Genomic DNA, 23,725 nt, shown 5'->3' with positions numbered 1-23,725 from the left:
AGGAAAACTAATTCACTTGAGGCCAGCATTAAGCCCAGGTCTGAACAGTTCTGCAAACTGAACACTGCTGCACCGAAGGTCAAACAACCAACATAAAAATCCTCTTGAGAGACAGTCTCAACCCATATTCAGACCACAGCACTGTGACACAGCGCAGGCCCGATCGCTGCAACCCTTGCATTTTTATTTCTATAGAGGCAGTAGATGGTACACAGGGTGTTGAGTCTGGGCTCAACTTGCAAGCCCTCTGATGTGGTTGTTATGCGTAGCCCAGGTCTGGACAGTTCTGATGTGGGGCTTCGTTTCCTCATCCACACAGTGGGAGTATGGAAATCCACCTTACAGAGTCACTGGAGGGATGCAAGGAGGTCATGTCTGACCAGGAGCAAACTACTCCACCAAGAGTGATTTTCAGCCCTTCCTAGATGCCTCCTGACCAAGAGGAGTCATCTGTCCCAACACTGCCCCTTTTTGTATAAAAAATTTCAGATTACAGTATAATTTACATGCAAGTACCCAGTTCAGTATTTAGTAAATTATAGAGTTCTATCCTCATCCCCACAATTCAGTTTTAGAACTTTTCCATCATCCAAACATCCAATTTTCAGTCCCTCTTCCCGCCCATCCTCCCGGGGCCCAGGAGACGGCTCATCTGTGCTCTGTGCTCGTAAACTCTCTGTCTGCACATTTCACAGGTCAGTCATCTCCTGCATCTGGTTTCTTTCACTTAGCATCGTGTCTCTGTGATTCAGCTGGGTCGTAGAATTTACCCAAATTTAACCACTCGATATCATCAAGTTACAGAGTGCCCCTTACATTTGGCTATTACGACTTCCTGTTGCTAGGAAGGTTAGCAGACAAGCCTCTGTGCGGACGTAAGTTTTATCTTATGTACAGCCCCAGGGCTGGCTGGGTGATGATCTTCACCGGGTGTGTTGAAACAGGTTTTTGTTATGTACCCAGGCTGGACTGGAATTTTGTGATCTTTGTGTCTCGGCCTCCCAGAAACTGCCCCATTATTTGCCAGATCCTCACTACCATGTAGCACAACTGTCCCATGATTAATGTCATTCTTCAGTCCCTGTCTGCATGACCCCAGTGGCTCACAATGATAAGCATTGCTTCACATGTTTATTTTAGAAATTTATTTTACTTTTTGAAAAAAAAAAAAAGCTCTCATTGTGTAATCCTGGCTGGCCTTGAACTCATTTGTAGACCAGGCTGGCCTTGAAATTACAGAGTTCCTCCTGTCTCTATCTCCTGAGTGTTGGGATTAAAGTGTGCACCACCATGCCTTGCTCACATGCTTATTATAAACTTGGTCTCCTCTTGGATGAGAGTGCTATTGGAGTTTTTCCCTTGTCTTAAAGTCTTTTAATCTGGAGTTGTATAGGTTGTTGTTGATAGTCTTCTTCTTGTTTGTTTTTTTGTTTTTTTTTTGTTTTTGTTTTTGTTTTTGTTTTTTTTCAGGACAAGGTTTCACTATGTAGTTCTGGCTGTTCTGGAACTCACTCTGTATACCAGGCTGGCCCCGAACTCACCTGCCTCTGCCTCCTGAGTGCTGGGACTAAAGGGGTATTCCACCACCTGGCACAAGTTCTTCATGTATTCTTAGAAAGTCCTTTAAAATGTTATTTACAAATATTTCGCCCCATCTGTGACCTATCTCTGTGACCGATCTTTTCCATTTCCTAGTGGTTTTGTTTGTTGTTGTTTTTTTAGCAGAGAGGTTTTTAAGTAGATCTTGACCAAATATTTTTAAGGACTGTTACTTTTGGTATCACAGTAAAAAATTCATAGCTTAAACTAGGGTCATGAAAGTTTCCTCCACATATTCTTTTGAAAGCTTTCCAGTTTTGTCTCTTTCATTTAGGGCCCAGTTTTGTGTGTGTGCGGATGTGCGCGCATTGTGGAAGTGAGACGCCTACACTGTCACCATTTACCTTATTTTCTGAGATGTTTTAGTGACTCTAGAGATCAGCAAGTCAGATAAACTCCATGGTCACTGAGCCTCTGAGGTCCCCTGCACAGGGATTACAGATGTTGTCTGTCACATCTGGCCTTATGTATGGGTGCTGAGGATCCAAACTCAGGTCCAGACGAAATCATGTTCCTCACCGAGCCATTTCTGCAGCTCTTGTGACCCCTTTAGAGTTGATTTTCGTACAAAGTGTGAAATAAGGGCTCTAGTCCATTGTATTTTTGCATGTGTACAGATACCGGGGGCTGTGTCTGAGATGAAAGGAGAGCATGGTTCAGCTCTAACCCCTCAGGGCATATGTAGCTGAGAAGGGTCTTTGCAGAAGTAATTGAAGATTAAACAAAATCACCAGGAGTGAGCCTTGACCAACATAAACGGCATCCTTTGGACTAGGGTACGGACACATACAGACAACATGTCTTGTACACTCACAGACAGCTAGCAGAAAGCCACAGACAAGGCCTGAGACCCTGCGGCTTGCATTTTAGCTTTCTGAAGTGACAGAAAACAAAAGTCCTGCTGTGGAAATCACCAAATCTGTGACAATTTGTGGCCCTGATGAACTAGGCAGTAGCTAGCTGTCCTACCTGTTTATTTAAAAAAAAAAACAACAAAACAAAACCAAAGATCAAAAACCAAAACCCAACTTTCCTCACTGGACTGTTCGGCACCTCCCTGAGTATCAGTTAGCCTGGCTTGTGAAAGCATTTACTCCTGGCTCCTGTCCACGGACCTGTGCAGAGATCCCTGGCTCCTGTCCATGGACCTGTGCAGAGATCCCTGGCTCCTGTCCATGGACCTGTGCAGAGATCCCTGGCTCCTGTTCGTGGACCTGTGCAGAGATTCCTGGCTCCTGTTCATAGACCTGTGCAGAGATCCCTGGTTCCTGTCCACTGACCTGTGCAGAGATCCCTGGCTCCTGTCCACTGACCTGTGCAGAGATCCCAGGATAGTACCACGGAGTCTGAATCACCATAGGGAGTAAGGAGCCTTGTGGGCTCCAGGAAATGATCAGTGTGACTTATCTTTCAAGGTCCTTTGAATTTACACACATAGACACAGACACAGACACAGACACAGAACCAGACAGACACACAGACACAGACACAGACACAGACACACACACACACACACACACACACACACACACACACACACACACACATGGTTGATCTTATCAGCACCTCTAAGAAACCTACTGGATTTCTATAGGATTAAATCCAGATAGAAAGAATTTTTTTCCTGTTTTAGAAAAATGCTGTTTTTGCAACGCCTAGTTATTTAGAGTTTAGTTAGTTAGTTAGTTAGTTTTTGAGATAGGGTTTCACCTTATATGTAACCCTGGCTACCTAGAACTCATTGAGTAGATGGAGTTCACCTCAAACTCACAGAGTTGTGCGTCTGCCCCAGAGTATCTGAATGAAGGCAATCACGGCCTCATCCGGCCCTATTCAGAGCTCTCTGAACTTCTCTTGACCATGCTTTGTGGGTCAGTGTATAAATCCTGCACTTTTAGTTAAGTACATTTTTAAGAGTTTTACTCTCTTTTGGAGCTGGTATGAGTAGAACTCTTCTCTCTGTGTCTGTCTTTCTATCTCTGTCTCTCTGTGCATGTGTGTCTCTATCTTGGTGGTATATGCAAGGTGCACATGAGTATGGACACAGATAAAAGCCAGCAGTTGGTATTGGGTGCCTTTCTCAACTGTGCTTTGAGACAGGATCTCTTACAGAATCTGGACTGGCCAGGCAGTGGGCTGCCAAGACCTTCCTGTGTCTACTCCTAGACTCTAGGATCACAGGCACTTAGTGTTCAGTATTTTACATAGGTGCTGGGCCAAAGCCAGGCCTTCATGTTTGTACAGCAAGCTCTTTACTGATCAGGTCATCTCCCCAGCACAAGTGGAAGTTCTTAATTTCACCTCTGGATACAGAGACAACTGGTGACTGCATGTGGCACCTGCATCCTGTAGTCTTACTACACTCAATTAATAAGAGACAATAACAGAAGTGACAGCATGCTTCCTTCCCAACCGATCCCATCCAACTGCAAGAACAGGCAGGCCTTCCTCTGTTGGAACATTCAAGGGGAGAGAGGCCAGCTGCTCCAGCAATAACAGGGACTGAATGCTAACTGGACCATTCACACCCAGGGCAACACCACACAGCCACTGAAAGTGGATTCAGGTTGATTCCACAGTCGAATGGGGGTGGGGGAGGAGGGTATGTTTTGTTCTGTTTTGTCTCCTACCCTTGAGTGAACATTTGGCACTCAGAAAGGAAAATAAAACAGAACACCCACAAGAGAGATGGTGTTGGCATCTCAGCTTACCTTACAATATTCATCAATTGGTATCAGGCGTTTGACGGCTACGTCCCGGATGTGGCTGCGGCGGAAGAGGATTTTGCCTGCAGGAGATGAGAACACACTCAATATAGCAGTGGCCCACTTGACCACCACTCACAGTGCTGTCTGAGGGTGGACCTGATTAGTACCAAAGTTCCTGGCTGCCCTCAGTATTCCAGGCTGTACCTGTGTATGTGGGTAGCCACACCCAGGCTAAACCTCTCAAAGCCCCACTGCTCTAGCGAGATAGCTGGGGAGAATGAGCCTAATGGAGAAGAGTTTTTGTTTTTGTTTTTGTTTTTTTAAGTTTTATGAGGATTGAACTCAGAGCCTTGTTAATGCTAAGCACATGCTCTGTAATGGAATTACACTCCAGCCAGTCCAGGAGTAGGTTAAGCTAGCACAGTCACTATACATACTTATGGCCTGCACTGTGTAACTATAATATGTGCAATTAATGCCGATGAGTGGGATGACTGGCATGACTTCCAGCATTTCTCATTCCTGCTGAGAATATGCATAAATAGGCATAAGCCTCTTGTGATAGTTTGTATATGCCTGGCCCAGGGAGTGGCACTGTTAGAAGGTGTGGCCCCGTTGGGGTAGATGTGTCACTGTGGGTGTGGTCTTTAAGATCTTCATCCTAGCTGCCTGGAAGCCAGTATTCAGCTAGCAGCTTTCAGATGAAGATGTAGAACTCTCAGCTCCTCCTGCACCATGCCTGCCTGGATGCTGCTATGTTCATACCTTGATGATGATGGACTGAACCTCTGAACCTGTAAGCCAGCCCCAATTAAATGTTGTCCTTATAAGAGTTGCCTTGGTCATGGTGTCTGTTCACAGCAGTAAAACCCTAAGACACCTCTCTTCCGGTTATTCTGAAATAGCCAGTTAGCAGCGGCCAGACACAGTGCCATACCATGCTGTAGGGTTGACAGCCATTCCCTCGCCTGCTGCTATCCATCCCCATCCTCTTGCAACACTTTCCATCAGGCTCTGGTGACCACACTTTTATGTGTTCCTCCCATGAGGTCCCTTTTCTAGGTTCTGCATCTATGTGAAATCCCACAGAAGAGCCCTGCAGGAAGAGTGCCTCCAAGCTCAGCCTGGGCAGCCCAAGACCCACAGGCTCCTGGGCATCTCTGAGGAGAAACACAGCCTCCCTCCCTCCCCTTGTTCAAGTCTCCTTGCTCCTGTCTAAGGGTCTGCTAAACTTTTGTGCTATTTGTCTAATGATTCTGGGCCTCTCTGATCTACCCGTGCTTGCTGAAAAGAAAGATCTAGCAGGTAGTGCATCAAAGGGTTTGAAGAGTGTTGTCTTCTGAGAAACAGAACACAGGTCTTTTTTTTTTTTATTTCTCTAAGCTTTCCCGTATTTATTGCTTTCAGAGACATAAAAACATCCTCCCAAAGAAAAGGGGGACAGTGTGAGAACCTATTTTCTTCAATGGGAACCTGGAAGGGTCGGAGACAACAGGTTCTCCTATTTGCCTCAACATGGAGCAATACTGCTGAGAATCTGGGTGTGGCATCCTTCCCAGGGGAGGACTGTCCCCAACCCTGCAAGGTGCTGAGCATCTCCAATTCAAATCCATTTCAAGCTGGTGGCCTCTCCAGCCCTAGCCACTGTGACAGTCAAATGGCCACACTTCCCATTCTTGCAGGCCTCTGCAATAAGGCTGTTTGAAAATCTCTGAACCTTCATGACTAAGAATAAATATGAGCCTACGGAGCAGCCCTAGGTAGCAAATGCTTTCTGCTCTTCATCCATTTCTCAAAGTAGGAGAAGACTCCCCCACTCCCAACCCCAGAACTGATGCGCTCCCACTTGGTGGCAGTTCCCTTCTGTACATCAGGGAGGAGAGCAGTGTACAGGCCTCTCACTGTAAAGGTAATAAGTGGGCTCAAAGGATTTACAACTAGAATGAGGCTATTGCCAACCTGCACTGCAAGGAACAGACTTGTCTCAAAGCCACCACACAACCAGAGTCTGTTTTGGTTAATTTACTACAATTGTTATTGTTGTTGTTGTTGTTTGGTCACATTGATACAAGCTAGAGTTATCTAAAAGGAAACCTCACATAAGAAAATGTCTCCATTGGATGGAACACAGGGCCCCCAACGGTGGAGCTAGAGAAAGTACCCAATGAGCTGTAACCCTATAGGAGGAACAATAATATGAAGTAACCAGTACCCCCAGAGCTTGTGTCTCTAGCTGCATATGTAGCAGAGGATGACCTAGTTAGCCATCATTGGGTGGAGAGGCCCTTGGTCTTGCAAAGATTATATGCCCCAGTACAGGGGAATGCCGGGGCCAGGAAGTGGGAGTGGGTGGGTTGGGGAGCAGGGCAGAGGTAGGGTATAGGGGACTTTTGGGATAGCATTTGAAATGTAAATAAAGAAAATATCTAATAAAAATTTGTCTTTTAAGAAAATCAACAGATTTCCACCCAGCCGATATTTAAGTTCCTGCTATGTATCAGGAAGTTTATCATTAAGTTTATCAAAGTTATAACTCTGTAATTCTCAGGATTATTGCTATGTCATTATGTCATTTCTACTGATGATAAGAAATTCAGTTATTTTGTATGAATAGTTACATTTTATACTTTTTTAAAAAGTGGGATCTATAAATAAGAATGTGATGTTGGTCTCAGTAGTGGTGGTACACAAGAGGATGATGGTGGTAGTAAGGGTGGGCATGGTAAGGGTGGGTGTGGTAAGGGTAGGCATGGTGAGGTTGGATGTGGTAAGGGTGGTGGTGGTGCTAGTAAAGGTGGGTGTGGTAAGGATAGGTAGGCATGGTGAGGTTGGATGTGATAAAGTGGTGGGAAGGGTTGGTATGGTAAGGGTGGTCCTGATGAAGGTAGGCTTGGTGAGCTTGGGCTTGGTAAGGGTGAGTGAATATATTTCATATTTAAGAAAGTTTTAAATTGGCTAAGTGTCTAGAGAAAACATTTCCATCCCTGGCTGTTCTAGGTGCAGTAAGAAATCTGATGCTTACCCACCAAACACAGCTTCTTGTATCTTTTACAAAAAAGAAAAAGAAAAAGAAAAAGAAAAAGAAAGAAGAGAAGAGAAGAGAAAGGAAAGGAAAAGAAAAGAAAAGAAAAGAAAAGAAAAGAAAAGAAAAGAAAAGAAAAGAAAAGAAAATGTCTCCATAAGACAGGCCTGTAGACAAACCTATAGAGTATTGTCTTGGTTAAGGATTGATTTGGGAGGGTCCAATCAACTGTGGGTAGTGTCACAGGTGGCTGAATGATCCAGGGGCAAGCCAAAGAGCATCACTCCTCATGGCTCTGCCTTGACTTCCCTCAGTAGTAGACTGTGACATGGACATACAAGCCAAACAAACCCTTTATTCTCCTACTTGTGTTTGGTGGTGGAGTTTTATCAAAGCAATAGAAAGCAAAGGGAGCCAGAAACCAATGCCAAAGCTTCACCCAGAAGGAGCTCAGTAGTGTGAAACTCCTCCCTGGGTTTGTAGGGACTTTGGGGATACTGAGGCAGGGACTTTGAGCCTAGTGAGGCTCATTAGGTAGTTACAGCCAATCCCTTCTACACCTAGTGCCTAGGAGCCAATCACCTCTGGAGCCTGTGAATGGGGAGAATAGGCTTTGTTTTGTTGTCTTCGTTACAAAGGAGTAATTACTGTGTGCCCCCCAAAGCATGAGCATGTGTGTGACAGTCTAGATAAGGACATGCTAATTCTTTCTCCTATGTGAGCTCTCTGGGGCCAGTCAACCATGTCTGAGCCAGGTTATGCTCAGGCCAGTCTCCAGGCAGCCTGGCCAATGCTCACAGTGGTTCCTTCTTGTTGGTGGTACCTGTGGGTTTGGTGAGTCTGGGGCGGATGGGAGGGTGAGGAAGAAAGGATGGTGGGCTACCTCCATACTGGAGTGGAAAGGGTGTTCAGGAGAGAGACAGCTTTGGTGGGAATGGGTGGCTTTTGTTTTCCACAGTGGAAGAAGGCCAAACTGTAATTCTTAGTTTTCAGGTCACCTCCTCTGCCAAGTTGGCCTCCCCAGCCCTTGCTGGGATGGAAAGTCCGCACAGGCTGGGCCCTCTCCCCCGCCTTTGTGCTAACGTGAAACTTGCCTTTGTCTTGCTGACAAGGCAGTTTGGCTAAAGAATTGACCTCAGGAGAGGAGACCCATTTCCTGCCCACAGTGTTGGCCTGGCGAATAGCTGAGTGTGTGTGGGGGGGTGGGTTCAGAAGGTCTTGGGGCCCCTGGGAATCCTAAGCTGGAACTGGGCACAGAGACAAAGGGGTTAGATCTTGTGAGCAGCATTTTCATGAATTCTTGCTGGAAAAGTATTACGTAACCACAAAGGCTTTTAAGAGCCGGGGAGAGGGTCGGGCTCAAGTTTTCTGCCTTGGGAAGTTTTCCAGAGCTGACTTTCTTTCATCCAGAAAAAAGCTACATCTTACTGCTGCCTTTCTCTTTCTCGAAGAAAGGCTGTTTTTTAGGCTGAACTTAAACATTCTGCTCATTCCAGAATGACTCCAAAATACAAAACTGAGAACCCCCAAAGGAAGGCCCCCCAACTCTCCTTTCTTACTGCCTTTGCTAAGAGCCTATTCTGTGCCAGGAATTGAGCTTTGGGAAGCAGAGTCGCTGTCTTATTTAGCAGATGTGGAAATAGAGGGGCAGGGGAGGGGGGAGGCTGGGGATGGTGGTTAAAATCACGGGGCTGAAGAAAAATGACTCCAAAGTGTGTGCTTTGTAGCCCTGAGTTTTGGCTATTGTATCTGGCACGTGGGGTTCTCTCCACTGGGGAAAAAATTCCAGTGTAGTTGATGTTTTCCCAGTGGAGAGACTTAAAAACTTTAGTTTTTTGTTTTGTTTTGTTTTGGTTTGGTTTTGGTTTTGTCTTTGTTTTTTTTTTTTCCCCTAAGGATTCTCTCAGCAGAGGGGGCCTAGAAAACACTTGCTCAACCCAGCCAGGCTGATAGTGCCTGAGAACCTATTGAACGAGCACTGGTGTGAATAGAGAGACCTGTTGCAGGATATTTGGTCACACTGTGAAACCCAAGATTGTGTTATTTACTGGACGACAACAACAAAAACAACCTGTTTCTAGTTGTAGTATGGCTCAGCCCTTGGGATGACACACCTTTAATCCCAAACAATGGAGGTAAAGTTATTTTGTAGAAGGAAGCACTCATGTTTCAAAGTGATGTCTAATTGAGGGGCAGACAAAGAGACTAATCAGAGAAAGATTTGACTGACTAGGTTATGTCCAACTCCCAGGGGAAGAGAGAGGAAGAGGGCAGGGCAGAGAGGGAAGGAGGGGGTAGTTTACTGGGACAGTTGTACAGAGACAGGTTGCAGAGAGAGAGAGAGAGAACAAGCTAGACACAGGTGAAGACAGAGTAAGCCAGAGAATGAGAAGGAGCCAGAAGATTAGAAACATACTGCCAAAGTTAGTATGAGGCCAAGCAGAACAATTCAGTAGAGACCAACCAAGAGAGAGAAGTCAGATTAAATCAGTCAGCTTGGAGAGAAGTTGGAGCCAGAACAGCAAGGTTGAACCTGCCAGCCAGAGCACAGAAAGAACTAGAAGGGGTGAGCTTATTCAGCAGTAAGTCTCAGAGGCTGGAAACATCTTAGGCATAGATTAGATTGTACAGAGGCTAGAAGCTTCCAGGACTAGGCCTAGGTTAGCAGACTGAGGTAGTAAGCCTCAGAGATAACAATTATATCAGATGAATAAAAAATTACATTTATAGGGATCCAAGAAAGGAGGAAAATGATGGGCTAGTCCATGCCTTACATCATCGTGGATCAGCCTGGAAACTACAGGAACCCTTCTAAGCAGACAGCATTCTCTCACAAGGAGGTTAGAAGGATCTGAAGTGTCAGAAAATGCCTCCATCAGACTGGCCTGTGGGAGTGTGTGTGTGTGTGTGTGTGTGTGTGTGTGTGTGTGTGTGTGTGGTGGGGCATGTCATTAATTACTAATTGTTGTGGAAGAGCTCAGCCCACTGTGGGTGGTGCCACCTCTGAGCAGGATGCCCTGGACTATGTAAGAAAGCAAGCTGAGCAAGCCATGGTGAGTGAGCCAGCTTCCTTCTTGGTCTCAGCTTCAGCTCTTGCTTTTTACCTTTCCCTACGTTAGTGACAGAGAAATGGAAGGTGAAGTAAACACCTTCCTCCCCAAGTAGTTTTTTGGTAGTGGTGTTAATCATAGCAACAGAAGTAAACTAGGAGAGAAACAATGCCCCTCCCCCAACAGTGATGTGGGGAGGAGCTCGTGTGCTCTTCTGGGGACCAGGAACTGTTCTTCAAGTGACGAGGCTTGCCCTGCCCAAGAGTGTACCCCTTACCCACCTGGCAGAAATGGAATGATCCTCTGCTTGGGGTCTTTCTGTCCTCCTTCCATGGGGAACTTGTCCAACATCTGCATCTAAATGGGAGGGAATAGAAGTGAGAACCTTTTACAAAACAAAACACACATTCTCTGACATCTTAAATTTGTGATTTGACGAATTAGAAGTTCACACCAAGCTTTTTAGAAACCTGAGGCTACGGGGATGGGGTCTGGATCTGAGACCTTACGTGGGGAAAGCAACTGTTTATATCCACAGTTTCTAAACTGTGAAAGCTCAAAAGCTGCAAGAGACCATTCTTAGTTGTTTGGTTTTTTAAAAAAAGATTTATTTAAAATTATGTGTCCATGTGTATGCATCTGTTCGACATACACGCTGGTGTCCTAGGAGACCAGAAATGTCAGGGTACATGGAACTGGATTTACAGGCTGTTGTAACTCGCCAATGATGGTCATAGAAACCAAACATGGCTCTTCTGCAAGCAAGGGTTGTGTGTGCTCTTACCATAGAGCCATCCCTCCAGGCCACCATTTTTGATTCTCTTAGAGTTTAAGCCATGGGACTTAAAATGTAAACAATAGCCTAAGGACTTCTGTTTCACAGACAACATGTCACTCTGTATTCTGGGAAGTGACAGGTGTGTTAAAATGCCCTTCACCTTTAAACCTAGGCTTTTAGCATCATTCCTGACCCACCCTGAAACCCCAAACCTGCTAGGCCTAGCTGGTGCCTGGTCCTATGCTGTATGCATGCCACCATGAGAACATGCAGTCTTGCAAAGAGCCTGGAAAACAGTCTGGTGATTGGGAAGTAGTGTGTGAGATACCACAAAACTGGACGGGGTTGAGGACGGAGCTGGGGGCAGACTATAACCAGACTGTGACTCTGACAGCTTAAGAAAGGAAGTGAAGCTGAGCACAGTGACACACACCTTTATTCCCAGGGGCAGGTGAATCTAGCTCAAGGCCAGTCTGGTCTATATAATGAGTTCCAGGCTGGCCAGGGGTACAGAGTGAGACTTGTAAAAAGTATTACTTTTAGAAAAAGAAAGAAACTAATGTGAAATCTCTGGTTCGGTACTCAAAAAAAAAAATCACACGAATCTGCCACTCAATTCTTGTATGCTCTGATGTAACTTTAAGGGTCTTTGCTTTAGGTCCCTGTAGTAACTTGTACTACAGCTCAAACTAGGCTGGGTTCAGGACTCCTTTCTGGCTTGCTGGCTACATGTGAATCAGGATGGGTCAGGATATGCTGCTATAACAAGCTCTAAGCTCGAGAGCCTAGCAATACCAAAGCTGTCTGCAGATATGTTCATGTTTCTCAACCCAGGTTTGAATTGTACTTTCCCAATCCTTTGAAGTGGGCCACATCTAATGACCAGCAACATTTGTCACTTCAGGGTTGGGGCTGACAGCTGGATCTGAGTTTGCTGTTGTCTATTTCCTTCTCTCTTGTGAAGGACATATTCCCTGACAGTGACTTCTCTGCCATCTGCAGTCCTGGAGGGAGGGCACAGAGCCTTTGCAACCCTGCCAATGGTCCAGCTCTTGGCCTAGTTGATCAGGCTACCCTTTTATCTGGTAGGTTGTTTTGCTGCTGCTGTTGTTGTTTTTGAGACAGTCTCACTATGTAAGTTCTGGCTATCCTGAAGCTAACTACATAGCTCCAGGCTGTCAGGCACTGCATCTCGGCAGGACCCACCCACCCCCAGCCCCCACCCGGCCTTTACTGTAGACACTAGCACTCAAGGTCCCAGAGGCAAAGGAATCAGCCCAGTGCCTGCAGCCCACAGTGTGGCAAGGCCAGAGCCTGAAGCTCAGTGGAGCTTTGTCATTGCAAGATCTCTTATCTGTGATGCCATGAAGATCAGAGAGGGTGGGGGGCATGTACATCAGGCTGCAGTTTCTGGCTTCTTCTGTGCTAGTTTACACAATACCCTAGGGAGGGGCACAGCTTCAGGGTGGCTGGGCTCAAAAGGGCAGCTGGGGTATGCAAGCTTCCAGAAGCCTGGGAAGAGGCTTTATTCATGGATTTTCTTTATTATTATGTGCAGTACTAGGGATGGAACCAAGAGCTTTGTACATGCTAGTTAAGAGAGCTACTATTAATTATAACCACTGGGATACCCTGGGTTCCATTATCTGTGGTGTTATTTGTGGCTGTTCATCATTGGCCCCTACTCAATCCTGCATGGGGACAGTGAAACTTGGTCCAGTGTCCTTCCCTGACTGCCAAGGCCACTGTGGTCCTCCTTGAGAAGACGGATTCATTTCTGAAGAGTTCTTCTATACCAGCACATAGCAGGCTTTCAATAAACACTGACAAAATGACTGCTAACAGTGGGGGGAGTCAGGGGACTGCAGGGTACCCAAGAGTGCTCAGGACTCTCCAAGACATTTTATGTTGAACCTAAAACTACCGAAAACACAGAAGTTTAATGAAAAGAATCAATGGGTTCAACAGAGAGAACGCAACCCCCCGAAGGGGAATCTCTTCAAAGGACAGTTAGAATTTCCAATGAATAGCAGTCACACTAGTAACATAAAATAATAATAGCAACAGTAATAATGGTTACAGTGCTCAGCAGTTGACAGTTAACAGTCTTCTCATCCAGTTTCATCTGATCTTTACAGTAACTCTGTGAAATAAACATTACAAGTTCCAAGTCTCAGATGAGGAAACTTGGGAGCAGAGAGGGCAATCAACTTGCCTTAAGCCACACAGCAGAGCAGGGGCATGACCAGTCCCAACACCTTTGTCCATTCATGTTCTAATATTGCTCTTTAGCTGGGTTCAGGGTTAAGTGGATATGGGAAGCCAGCTTGAGACAAGGCAGGCTTAATATTCTGTGCACGCAGGAATATAGCACATTACATTTCCCAAAGCAACTCATCAGTCTTAGCTGCAGAGGCTCTGAAATTTATAGATTTGCCTAGCACTATCTCCTTTTGCCTTCTCAATATTAAGACAAAGTTGAAACACTACCAAGGGGAAGCATGTTGTAAAGAATGCACAGTGACAAGGCTACTTCCCTTCCCTTGATGCTTTCGGAGACCCTCTCTGGATGTCCACACTGGCTAGCAAGTATCCCTACTGGCTGGTGAGTATCCACATGGGCTAAGGAGTGTCCTTATAGCCTAGTCAGTGTCCACACTGGCTAATGAGTATCCACATAGCTAACAGTGTGTCCATATCGGCTAATGAATGTTTCCCCTGGCTAACAAATGTTCACACTGGTTTATACACCACTTGTCTAACCTCAGATAAGTCCCCTTGGGACATACAGCCTCACTAGAGGCATCCTTCCATCCACCTGCATGGCCATCTAGGAATGAGGGACAGTCTGTCTGGGACTATGAATAATGCTACTTTGAAACTGATTTGCGAGTAACTTAGTATCATGGGAGACTGGTTTTTTGTTTGTTTGTTGTTTTTGCTATGTTTTTAACTGTGTTACACATATACAATAAATCTTTCAACAATATCTGGGTACACAGTTCCATGGCCTAATTGGACATCCACTATGCAGACAGCCATCTCCTCCACCATCTTCAGAGCTTTGCCTCAGTCAGAGCACCAAATGGCTCTTCATCCACCCTCCCTGGTGAATGTACTTTCAATTCAGTTGATTACTCTGGGCACCGTGTGCAAGTAGAGTGAAACATTTATCTCTTTCTCTCTGGCCTTACTCTGCTCAGAGCACAGTGTTCAAGTCAATCATATGATAGCCAGTATCAGAACTGTTTGTTTTGTTTTGTTTTGTTTTTGTGAGATAGGGTGTCTCTGGGTAGCTCTAGTGACAGCTGTGACCCTCCTCCAGGGGGACATACTGAACCTGGGGATTTAGAGTATGACAGCTGCAGAACACAGTGTGAGGTGGACCCATGTCTGAGGCTTATTTGTCAAGGACTCAAGTGGTACTCAAACTGTAGGGTGGAAATGTGGTCATGAACCCATGAACTGGAAGTTGAGGGCAAGTTCATCTTTTCAGACACACCTGGCTCCTAGGGAGGTAGTAGTTGGATCCCTGCCGTTTGGGGCACATAACTGCCTCTCTAAACTTGAATGTTTCTACTTGTGAAATGCCCATGATACCGACCTCATACTGGTAAAGGAGGATTCAGTGAGGTGGCATTGAAGAAAGACACATCAAAGTTCTAGCAAAGAGTAGTTGGTATTAATAGATTGCTCTGCTGGGTGTTGCTGTGAGCATTGTGGGCACCCCAGTCACTCATTCCCAGGCCTTTGCCTGGATGTCCACTCCCTCCATGACATCCTGATTGACTCTACAGCACTAGTTCAGGCTAAGCCAGATCTTACATCATTGTGGCAGAGATAACCAAAGGACTCAGACTTTTCTAAGACGTCAGGAATATGGGGATATTTTTGCTGGCTGGTGACAATGTCCTTCCCTATGAAGCAGCCTGTGGAGTGCTGCCTCTACCCTGATAATCCTCTTTTTACTTTGTTTCCTTTGCTTAAATTTCCTGCCTAAGAAGAAGAGGAGGTACCCACGGTTCTGGCTTCCTTGATGCCCTCTAGAACACCCAGCAGTTGGTGTCCAGGTACATTAGCTGGTTGTTGATCCTGCTTTTGTCTCTGTATGCCTTGAACACCTCATCCTATGGTCTAAGATGAGATTAAGTCAATGTGGTGGTTTGAATACGCTTGGCCCATAGGGAGTGCTACTGTGGCCTTGCTGGAGTAAGTGTGTCCCTGTGGGAGTGGCCTTTGAAGCTCTGCCCAGTGCAGAAGGGCCTGTCTTTTCCTGTTTGCCATCAGAAGAAGATGTGGAACTCTTAGTCTTCCAACACCATGCCTGCTTGGATGCTACCATGTTCCCACCTTGATGATAATGGACTGAACCTCTGTACCTGTAAGCCAGCCCTGATTAAATGTGGTCCTTTCTACCTTGGTCATGGTGTCTGTTCACAGCAGTAAAACTCTAACTAAGATAGCCACAGAGGAAATTCTTTTCTTTTTCCTCCAAAGTAATGGTTCTGGTGAGCTAGACACAGGCTGGAGCAGTAGCTGCTGCCATGTACCTCACCATGGGGCCCAGACATGAAGAGACAAGTCTTTGACTTGGCAGCCCTAGGTTCAGCTGCATCCAGAGCCAAAGTCCTTTGTCTTCTCAGCTCCATTCAGCTGATGAACACAATCTGGGAAAATCCAACCTAGCTGGAGTTCTACCTGCATTATGACAGAAACTAGACCCTGAGCCAGAAAGTGGAGAAATAAATTGAATCCAACCTGTCAGATCCCAAAGTCTGGAACCCTGAGAAACTGATACTGTGTCTGTCCTTCTTGATTCCAAGCAATTGGGCTTGTCAGTCACTCTACCAGCCAGAACCCATTCCTATTCAGCAGCCCGGGGCTGTTCTTACAGTTTACACTTGAGAGAGAGAGAGAGAGAGAGAGAGAGAGAGAGAGAGAGAGAGAGAGAGAGATACAGAGAGAAATACCTCACATACCACAAAATTCACTCTTTAAAATGTACCCCACTCCGCAGTTTTCTGTGTATTTACACAGTCAGCAACCATGACCACTAACCCAGTTCTAGAACCTTTTCATTACTCCCAAAAGAAACCCAACACCTACAACCAGCATCTGCCCATTGTCCACTTCCCTAAGCACTATGGGATTGCTCCCTCTGAATACAAACACCATTTTAACTTGAAGCTGGCAGCAAAAGCAGCATCAGAGAGCACGGGCTCTGGTATCCCACAGCCTCCAATCTGAGTGCTGGTAATCTGACTAGCTGTGTGACTTGGACAAATGAGCGAACTTCTCTGAGCCTAGGCTGTTTGACCTGTGTTATCAGATAAAGTGCTTTTGATGATTAAATGAATGGACTGAACCCATGAGCAGAGCCTCAGAAATGCTGGCTGTTTTTTTACTGATATTATCCCATATCAATCAATGAGAATGCTCAGACAAAGAAGACTAAAGGACTGTGCCCAAGAACATACAGCTGATTGTGGCTGGGCCCAGGTCTTCTGAGCTCTCTGCCTTCTATGTTACACTACACCAGCTCCTCCTCCAAGCCTGAGCTCTCCCCTCACACTCAGAGTCAAGTCACTTAAAAAAAAATTCAAGGCCATGTGCCAATTGGGTCATGGAAATCATGAAATGATCTAATGTGGAGTCATGGTCCCACGTGGGCTGGTCTTCTTGCCTAGTCCTCAGTTCAGCTGAGTTGAGTAGCCAACCTCTCCTACCCATCTGGGGTTGATATGAGGGAGAGAAGGCTGCTTCTAGCTTGAGCCAGATGCCTGGAACCATATGGCTTTCCCACTCTGTCGCCACGCCATCTGGGACTCCTTAGAACTGGATGAAGCCAGGCTTCTGAACAGCTTCACCATGTCAGGGGTGGCCACCGGGGGCAGACCATTCTGTCCTAGTGAAGCCCCAGTACTACACTGAGCTGGGAAGAAAACCTGACTTAAGTTGTGGTAAAAGCAAGGTCAGTAAGAACATGGCATAATAAGCACAGGATTTGGGCTGAAAAGACTTGTGACCGGACCTCATAAAGGAGGTCACCATGGTTGTAACATCAGCGGAGAGGGACAGCTCACCCTTAACACACTGAGCCAGATACATCTCATTTCACAGCCATAACAAGTCCCAAGGTTGAGAGGCACAGAAGAAATGGAGGCTCAGAGAGGAAACACCAGGTGAGGCCTGAAAAGAGAAGGCTGAGCCTTGAACTTGGGTTTGCCTTTATTCTTGGGCCACATGCTTCAACATGCCAGGCATTAGACACATTCACCCTCTCTCTTGCATCTCATCCTCCAGCTGGCACTCTCTGGGACAGTATCACCTGCTTCCCACCACAGCTGACAGGCTGCTGTGGCGACTGACCCAGGATCCTGGAGACCACCAGATTCTCCCCCTGCTCCCCCCCCCCCCGAGAGTCTTCAGGTTGCTAACAGCAGGGAAAGAGAGCTGACAGAGACTAAAGTTGCTGACTTGAGGATGCTTAGGGCGTTGGCCAATGGGCTGTCCAAGAGGCTGTTCTAAACCCGTCAGTGGGAAAATAAAGCAGGTTGGTCAGAGGGTTCTGAGGCCACAAGACGGATGGGCAGGAACTGCCAGTGGATACTGGGTCCTTTCAAGGCCAGAGCAGTGTTTGCTCTGGGTTCTAGGCAACAGTCTGCTCTATCTGGGCATCCACCCCACTCCTCTCTTCATGTGCCAGCTAGTCAAGTGGGCTCTGCTCTGCAGATGTGAATAACCCCTGGGATGATATTCATGTTGTTCTTTATCCTTAGCCCCACTGTTCCTTGTTGGAGGTGCCAGGCTGGCAAGAAGCCCCTGAACACATGCCAAGGCAGAGCTCTCAAGGTAGACACCACTGCCTAGAACAGCATCAGCCTAGCAATGGGCAAAAACTCTAGGTCATCTGTATTATCACCGCTGCCCTGTATCACCTTTCCCTCCATGCTTTCTTCTCCCCCATCTGCTCATTATACATGGTGGTTAGCTTATTTATTGCGGGGCTGCGGGCTAAGCTCAACCTCCTGGCCTCGAGGCATGCACTTCCCCACTTTTCAGCATCCCACCCCATAGCACATTTTACAGATAGCCCTGCTGTTTATTTATACTCGGCTCGTTTGCAGCGGAGCAGCAGAAAATTATAGGTGTACGTGACACTGCTAGATGCGGCTGCATGCTGTTGTTGAACACAAAGCATCACAGATGAGCTCATTAGGTTTTAAATAATTAAGTGACTGGTATCTCAATCGCTTTACATGAAGCAGCGACTCCTGGCTGCGTGTCATTAAGGTGTGAGAGACTGTTTAAACTGCACAAGAGAAATCAGTTAGGAGCCTATTGCTGTCTGCCCTCCTCCTTTACAGCAGTGGGGCACGGGCTCTGGATATTCTCCAGTCCACACTGGCAGGAAAAGCTTGGGTTTATGCAGTCAGGGAAGCCTGACGTTAATATTACCCAGACCCTGGAAGAACCTGAGATTCTCCCTCCCAACCCAGGCTATGCCCTTGATGCCATACTGGAACAGCAACTCAGGAAAGCCCTTTCATTGTCTGTCATAGTGATTGGCATAGAGCTAAGCCTATGACATGCAAAGTGGTTGCCAGGATACATGAGAAGTTGTGGTGGTGTGAATAGGTTTGGCCCCCATAGACTCGTAATTTGAATGCTTGGCCCATAGGGAGTTGCACTATTAGAGGGTGTGGCCTTGTTGGAGGAAGAGTGTCACTGTGTGACTGTGTTTTCAGGTCTCTTATGGTCAAGCTACACCCAGTGTGGCACAGTCTCCTGTGTAGAATTCAAGATGTAGAATTTTCAGCTCCTCCTGCACCATGCCTGTCTGCACACTGCCGTGTTTCTTGCCATAACCATAATGGACTAAATCTCTGAAACTGTAAGCCAGCCCCAATGAAATGTTTTCCTTTGTAAAAGTTGCTATGGTCACGGTGGCTCTTCACAGCAATAAAACTCTAACTAAGACAGAAGTCACTGTTACTCTCGCCTACAGAGTGGGAGCCCAGAGTTGCTAGAGCCATTTGCAATCAAGTGTGACTGAGGATGTAGCCAAGACCACTTATGGGGACATAGAAGGAGACGTCAGGTCAGATGGCAGAATGAAAACCTTGCACTGAGTTGTGCCTGAAGCCTGGGAGCCTTCTCCTCCTGGGATACTCAATGAAGGAAATCTGAGTTGGTCCTGTCACTAGTAGGGCAGATACCATTCATCCACCATGGATGGAGGCTCACATTGGACCTCACCACACAGTAGGGAATTCAGAAAGCCAGGAACATCCCTTTGTGTCTGTGGCAGATGTTGTCTAGAGAACTTTGCCATGTCATCTCCTGAAGGACACTGACTCCTTGGAGTTGCCTGCTTTTGGAGACACTGATGTAAAAATTCCAGCCCAGGGTTAGCTAATGGAGATGGTTCCTACAGTGCTGTAAGCTCCTACTGAGTTACCCAGAGCTAACAGTGAGACTGGCAGTGCATGGTTGTTCATTGGTTCATGCATTCTTTCACTCATCCATCTGTCCATCCATCCATCCGTCCGTCCGTCCGTCCGTCCATCCGTCTGTCCGTCCGTCCATCCGTCCACCCATCCATCCATCCATCCATCCATTCTTTAATGTATCCATCCATCCATCCATCCATCCATCCATACATACATACATACATACATACATACATACATATACTCATGCATGCAGTCATGTACCAGTCACTAAATGAACACATGCTATGTCCCAGGCCTTGAATAAAAACAATAAGGAAAGAAAGGACAAGGAGGACATGGTCCCTACCCATGACCATCACAGTCTGGAAGGGAAAGAAAAGCTGACAACATCAGTATAGAGAAGCTCACAGCACTGGGTGATGGCTCCTGATGGGCAGAACCGATGGCTCCTGTTCTGAGCAGAGAACAAAGTCACATAAGGCTTCCAGAAGCTGGGAACCATGGTGGTAGAGAATTATCCAGCCAATGAGCCAGGTAGGAGAGCACAGGGTCCAAGCCCAGGTGAGGGGCAGTAGTGTAAAAACCAGCAGGTGGGGCTGAGGAAACGTGTGTGCAAGGTGCCCAGACAGACTTCAGCGTCCTGGCTCACCACATGCTCACTGTACAAAATGCAGTTGAACATGGTTCCAGAGGCACGTGTGGCCTCCAGACTGGTCCCCTTCAGGGCAGCCAACAAATACATCTTCTCTTATTTAGTTAAATGGGTCAAAGCACAAGGCAGTCAGGACCTTACTTATGCCTTAAGTCACGGATGTCAATTTAGAGTCTAGATCATGAAAAGATGAGGCTCTAAAGTCACAGTGTATGGACGTCCAATTAACCTCTCCCACCACAGATACCTACCTGGAGGTCAAAGAACTTGCTGTAGCGCCGGTAGATGGCCTCCGTGGCGCCACTGGACCACGTGACTCGGATGATGTAGACCTGCAGGGAGGGACCAAGGAGACAAGCATTAACCACAAGGGGACAACATGGTTGGAACACTCTCTCTCCAGTCCAGGTTCCAGGAATTTCATCCCTGTGGGACAGAGCAGGGAGGTAAACCTTTGAGGGGTGTCAAGTGGGTTAAAGGCAGGGGTGGGTCCTAATGCCCAGTGGGCTTGTTAGAAAAGCAAGTTTAGTTCAGCCATCCTCCTGCACCCTCATTCACCTTCCTTCTTGTGCTGAGTTAAGCATCCTAAAGGCCACTGCCAGATGCTAGCCCCTTGATCTCAGACTTCCAAGCTTCTAAGAAATAAACCTCTATTCTTTACCAATTACTCACCTGTGCCATTCAATTGCAACAACACAAAGCAGACTAAGGGAATCTTTCATCTCCGAGACTGAGGAGTTTGAGCCAGAAAACCCGTGTGTTTCAATCTCAGTTTGGCCAAGGATCAGCTGGGCCAGTCAGTCCCTTGCTGTCTCTAAGCCGTAGCTTCCTCCCGCCTCAATAGAAGGGGAATAACAGCTCTTGCCTGCAGAACTGTGTCAGGATGGGACAGGGCAGCTTGGGCCACTGCTACTCTCAGCACTGTCTGCTTCCCATGTGGCTCTTCTGCCAGAGCAATTCTTAAAACCTTCCCACTTATCCATACAAGTCAGGGTGGCTGAATCCTCAACCACTTCTACATTCTGAGTGTTGAACCATCCTGATGTTTCTGCCACTGCCAGTGAGGACTCAGGCTAATTCAGATGTTCCCTTGAGCCTCAGTTTCTTCATCTTTGAACTGGGCTAACAGAACCTGTGACCTCTGATTCCCAAGCTGTATGAGCATCTGACAAAAAAAAAAAAATCAAAGTCATGTCTTTCACCTTGACCACACATCACAGCATCCACAATATGCTGATAACAAGTGTGGAGGAAACTGAGGTACCTGCTGGCAGGCAGGCATGTGCCTCAGTGGAGACAACAGTCTACCCTGCTGGCTTTGGTTAGCATTGATTACCACAGCACCTCAACTTTTCTCCAGGGAACCTCTTCTCCATCTTGCTCAGCCCCTTAGAAACAGAGGAGACACTATCCATGGTGATCCGGAGGGGGTGACAGATGTGCCCCGAGCTGGACCAACTGGAGTCAGTAAGTGTCAGTCATGGGACTTCATTCTTCACGTCAGGAGACTAAAATTACAATTTGACCATGTCTATTTCAGCTTGAAGCTAAGTCTACAGACACCTGTTTTCTGGGCCAGTAATTACCATGTGGTCCACAGAGAGCTATGTATAATTATAATAAATCTGTATAATTATAATAAAATAGCTTAATTATCATTTTTACTTCTGCACATTTATGGGGCATGGTATGATCATCTGATGTATGCATACCATGTGTAGTGATAAATCCGAGTGTGTGTGATTGACATATATGATAGACACATGATAAATACATGTGCATATGCACACACACACATAATGGTGTTGGGGTTGGAAATTGAAGAAGTTTAAGCTGAAAGAAACTGTAGAACTCAGCTAAGCTAATGACCTGACCTTCTAGTTGGGTAAACTGAGGTCTAGAAAGAGCAACCACGCTATCAAAGGTCCCTGTCCCTGGAGATGCACAAGCAAAGTTTGGCTAGATGCTAAAGACATGGCCACTGAAGTTTAATATAAAAATAAAAGATATTAAGAAAGACCGCCAAATATTTTGTTTTCTTAAAATCAACACAGAGCAGCTTCCCACACATGAAAAGCCTCTTCAGGTACAACTCACTCCTGGCCGCCTGCTCCCACTCTGAAGGTGTTGGACTGCAGCAGGCCAACCTGCTTTGTGGGCATGAACCCCTGAGCAAATCTGATGCAGTGCTTGTAGGCACAGGCCAGACTCTGTCACACACTCATCACAGGATTGTCCTATGCTCGGTCCTGAGGGCTCAGGGTTGGAAGATGGCACACACCATCTCTGTGGCTACGGGACATTCACGAGGTGCTGGCTTCTCTGGCTATGGCACCCTTACTCTGCAATGGGGACAGCAGTCTTCTTGAGGATCATGCATGACAGCCCACAGCTATAGGCTTTGTCTGGCTCCTGGTGCACATTAGGAGTGCTCAGCTCCCCCCATGCTGTGGTCACCCCATGCTCCCATCTGATACCCTTCCCCCACTTTGGCTTCAGTACCAGTTTCTCTTGGAGAATTACCCTTCCGCCTTTCTTACTGTCTTGCTATAGGGAAGTGTGTTTCCCACACCTGGTCAAATACAGCACTGCCTGTGCTATTTTACATAAGCATCTGCAGAGTTTGATACCTGTGGGGGTGGAGGGGCTGTAACCAAGCCCTCATGAATACCAACGGATGGCTATACACAGTACCTAAAAATGTATATACATGTATGCATCACACATGCATGTACACACACACAACAGTGACTTAGTCAATACATAAAGTTTACTCCTTGGAGGAACTGTTAGGGATGGTCCTTCATGTTTTCAAGTATTTTAGCATAAGATCACTATATAACTTCATTGTCTATGCTTATGTTTAAAGACACTGTATTTATATGGATAGTCAGTTCATTTACCCTGAACTCAGTGGCCAGGAGCTCCATCTTAAAGCCTAAACAAAGCTTTCTAACCCATGGGCACATATGAGGCCCAGTAAGCCTTCTACCCCAGGGTCCCAGGCTGTACCTCAGCCCCAGACCTGGGTCCATTTAGAATCGTAAAACCACCAACAAAAAGCACAAAATGTAAAAGAGGTGTGGAAAGGACACATGTTCCAGACATAAAAGCAAAAATAAGAGCTAAATGTCACCCTGCTCAACCCTAGCCAAGAATGTCATGTATTCCTGGATGCTGTAAATTTGACACTGGGGCAAGCCCATGTCTGTAAATATCTCCAACAGTCTCCAGTGATGATCAGGGCCACAGATAAATGTCATCAAGTGTACAGAATCATAAATATAAAAAAGAATCAGAGCCGGGCGTGGTGGCGCACGCCTTTAATCCCAGCACTCGGGAGGCAGAGGCAGGCGGATTTCTGAGTTCGAGGCCAGCCTGGTCTACAAAGTGAGTTCCAGGACAGCCAGGACTATACAGAGAAACCCTGTCTCGAAAAAAACAAACAAAAACAAACAAA

General features: G+C 46.4%; 1 protein-coding gene across 2 annotated transcripts in view; it reads right to left on the bottom strand.

The window, feature by feature from the left end:
• Positions 1-23,725, bottom strand: part of Sh3pxd2b (SH3 and PX domains 2B) — a 79,949-nt gene that overhangs the window by 35,972 nt on the left and 20,252 nt on the right. For both annotated transcript variants that reach the window (XM_021177399.2, XM_029484044.1), the window contains exons 2-4: positions 20,517-20,597; positions 10,661-10,736; positions 4,311-4,387 (exon numbers count right to left, since the gene is read on the bottom strand). In XM_021177399.2, the coding sequence (XP_021033058.1) occupies positions 4,311-4,387; positions 10,661-10,736; positions 20,517-20,597 (234 nt within the window). The remainder of the gene's footprint in view (positions 1-4,310; positions 4,388-10,660; positions 10,737-20,516; positions 20,598-23,725) is intronic.

The sequence above is a fragment of the Mus caroli genome, chromosome 11 (genome assembly GCF_900094665.2).
Source record: "Mus caroli chromosome 11, CAROLI_EIJ_v1.1, whole genome shotgun sequence".
Classification (NCBI taxonomy): Eukaryota; Metazoa; Chordata; class Mammalia; order Rodentia; family Muridae; genus Mus; species Mus caroli.
This window is presented reverse-complemented; position numbering and strand designations above follow the sequence as displayed.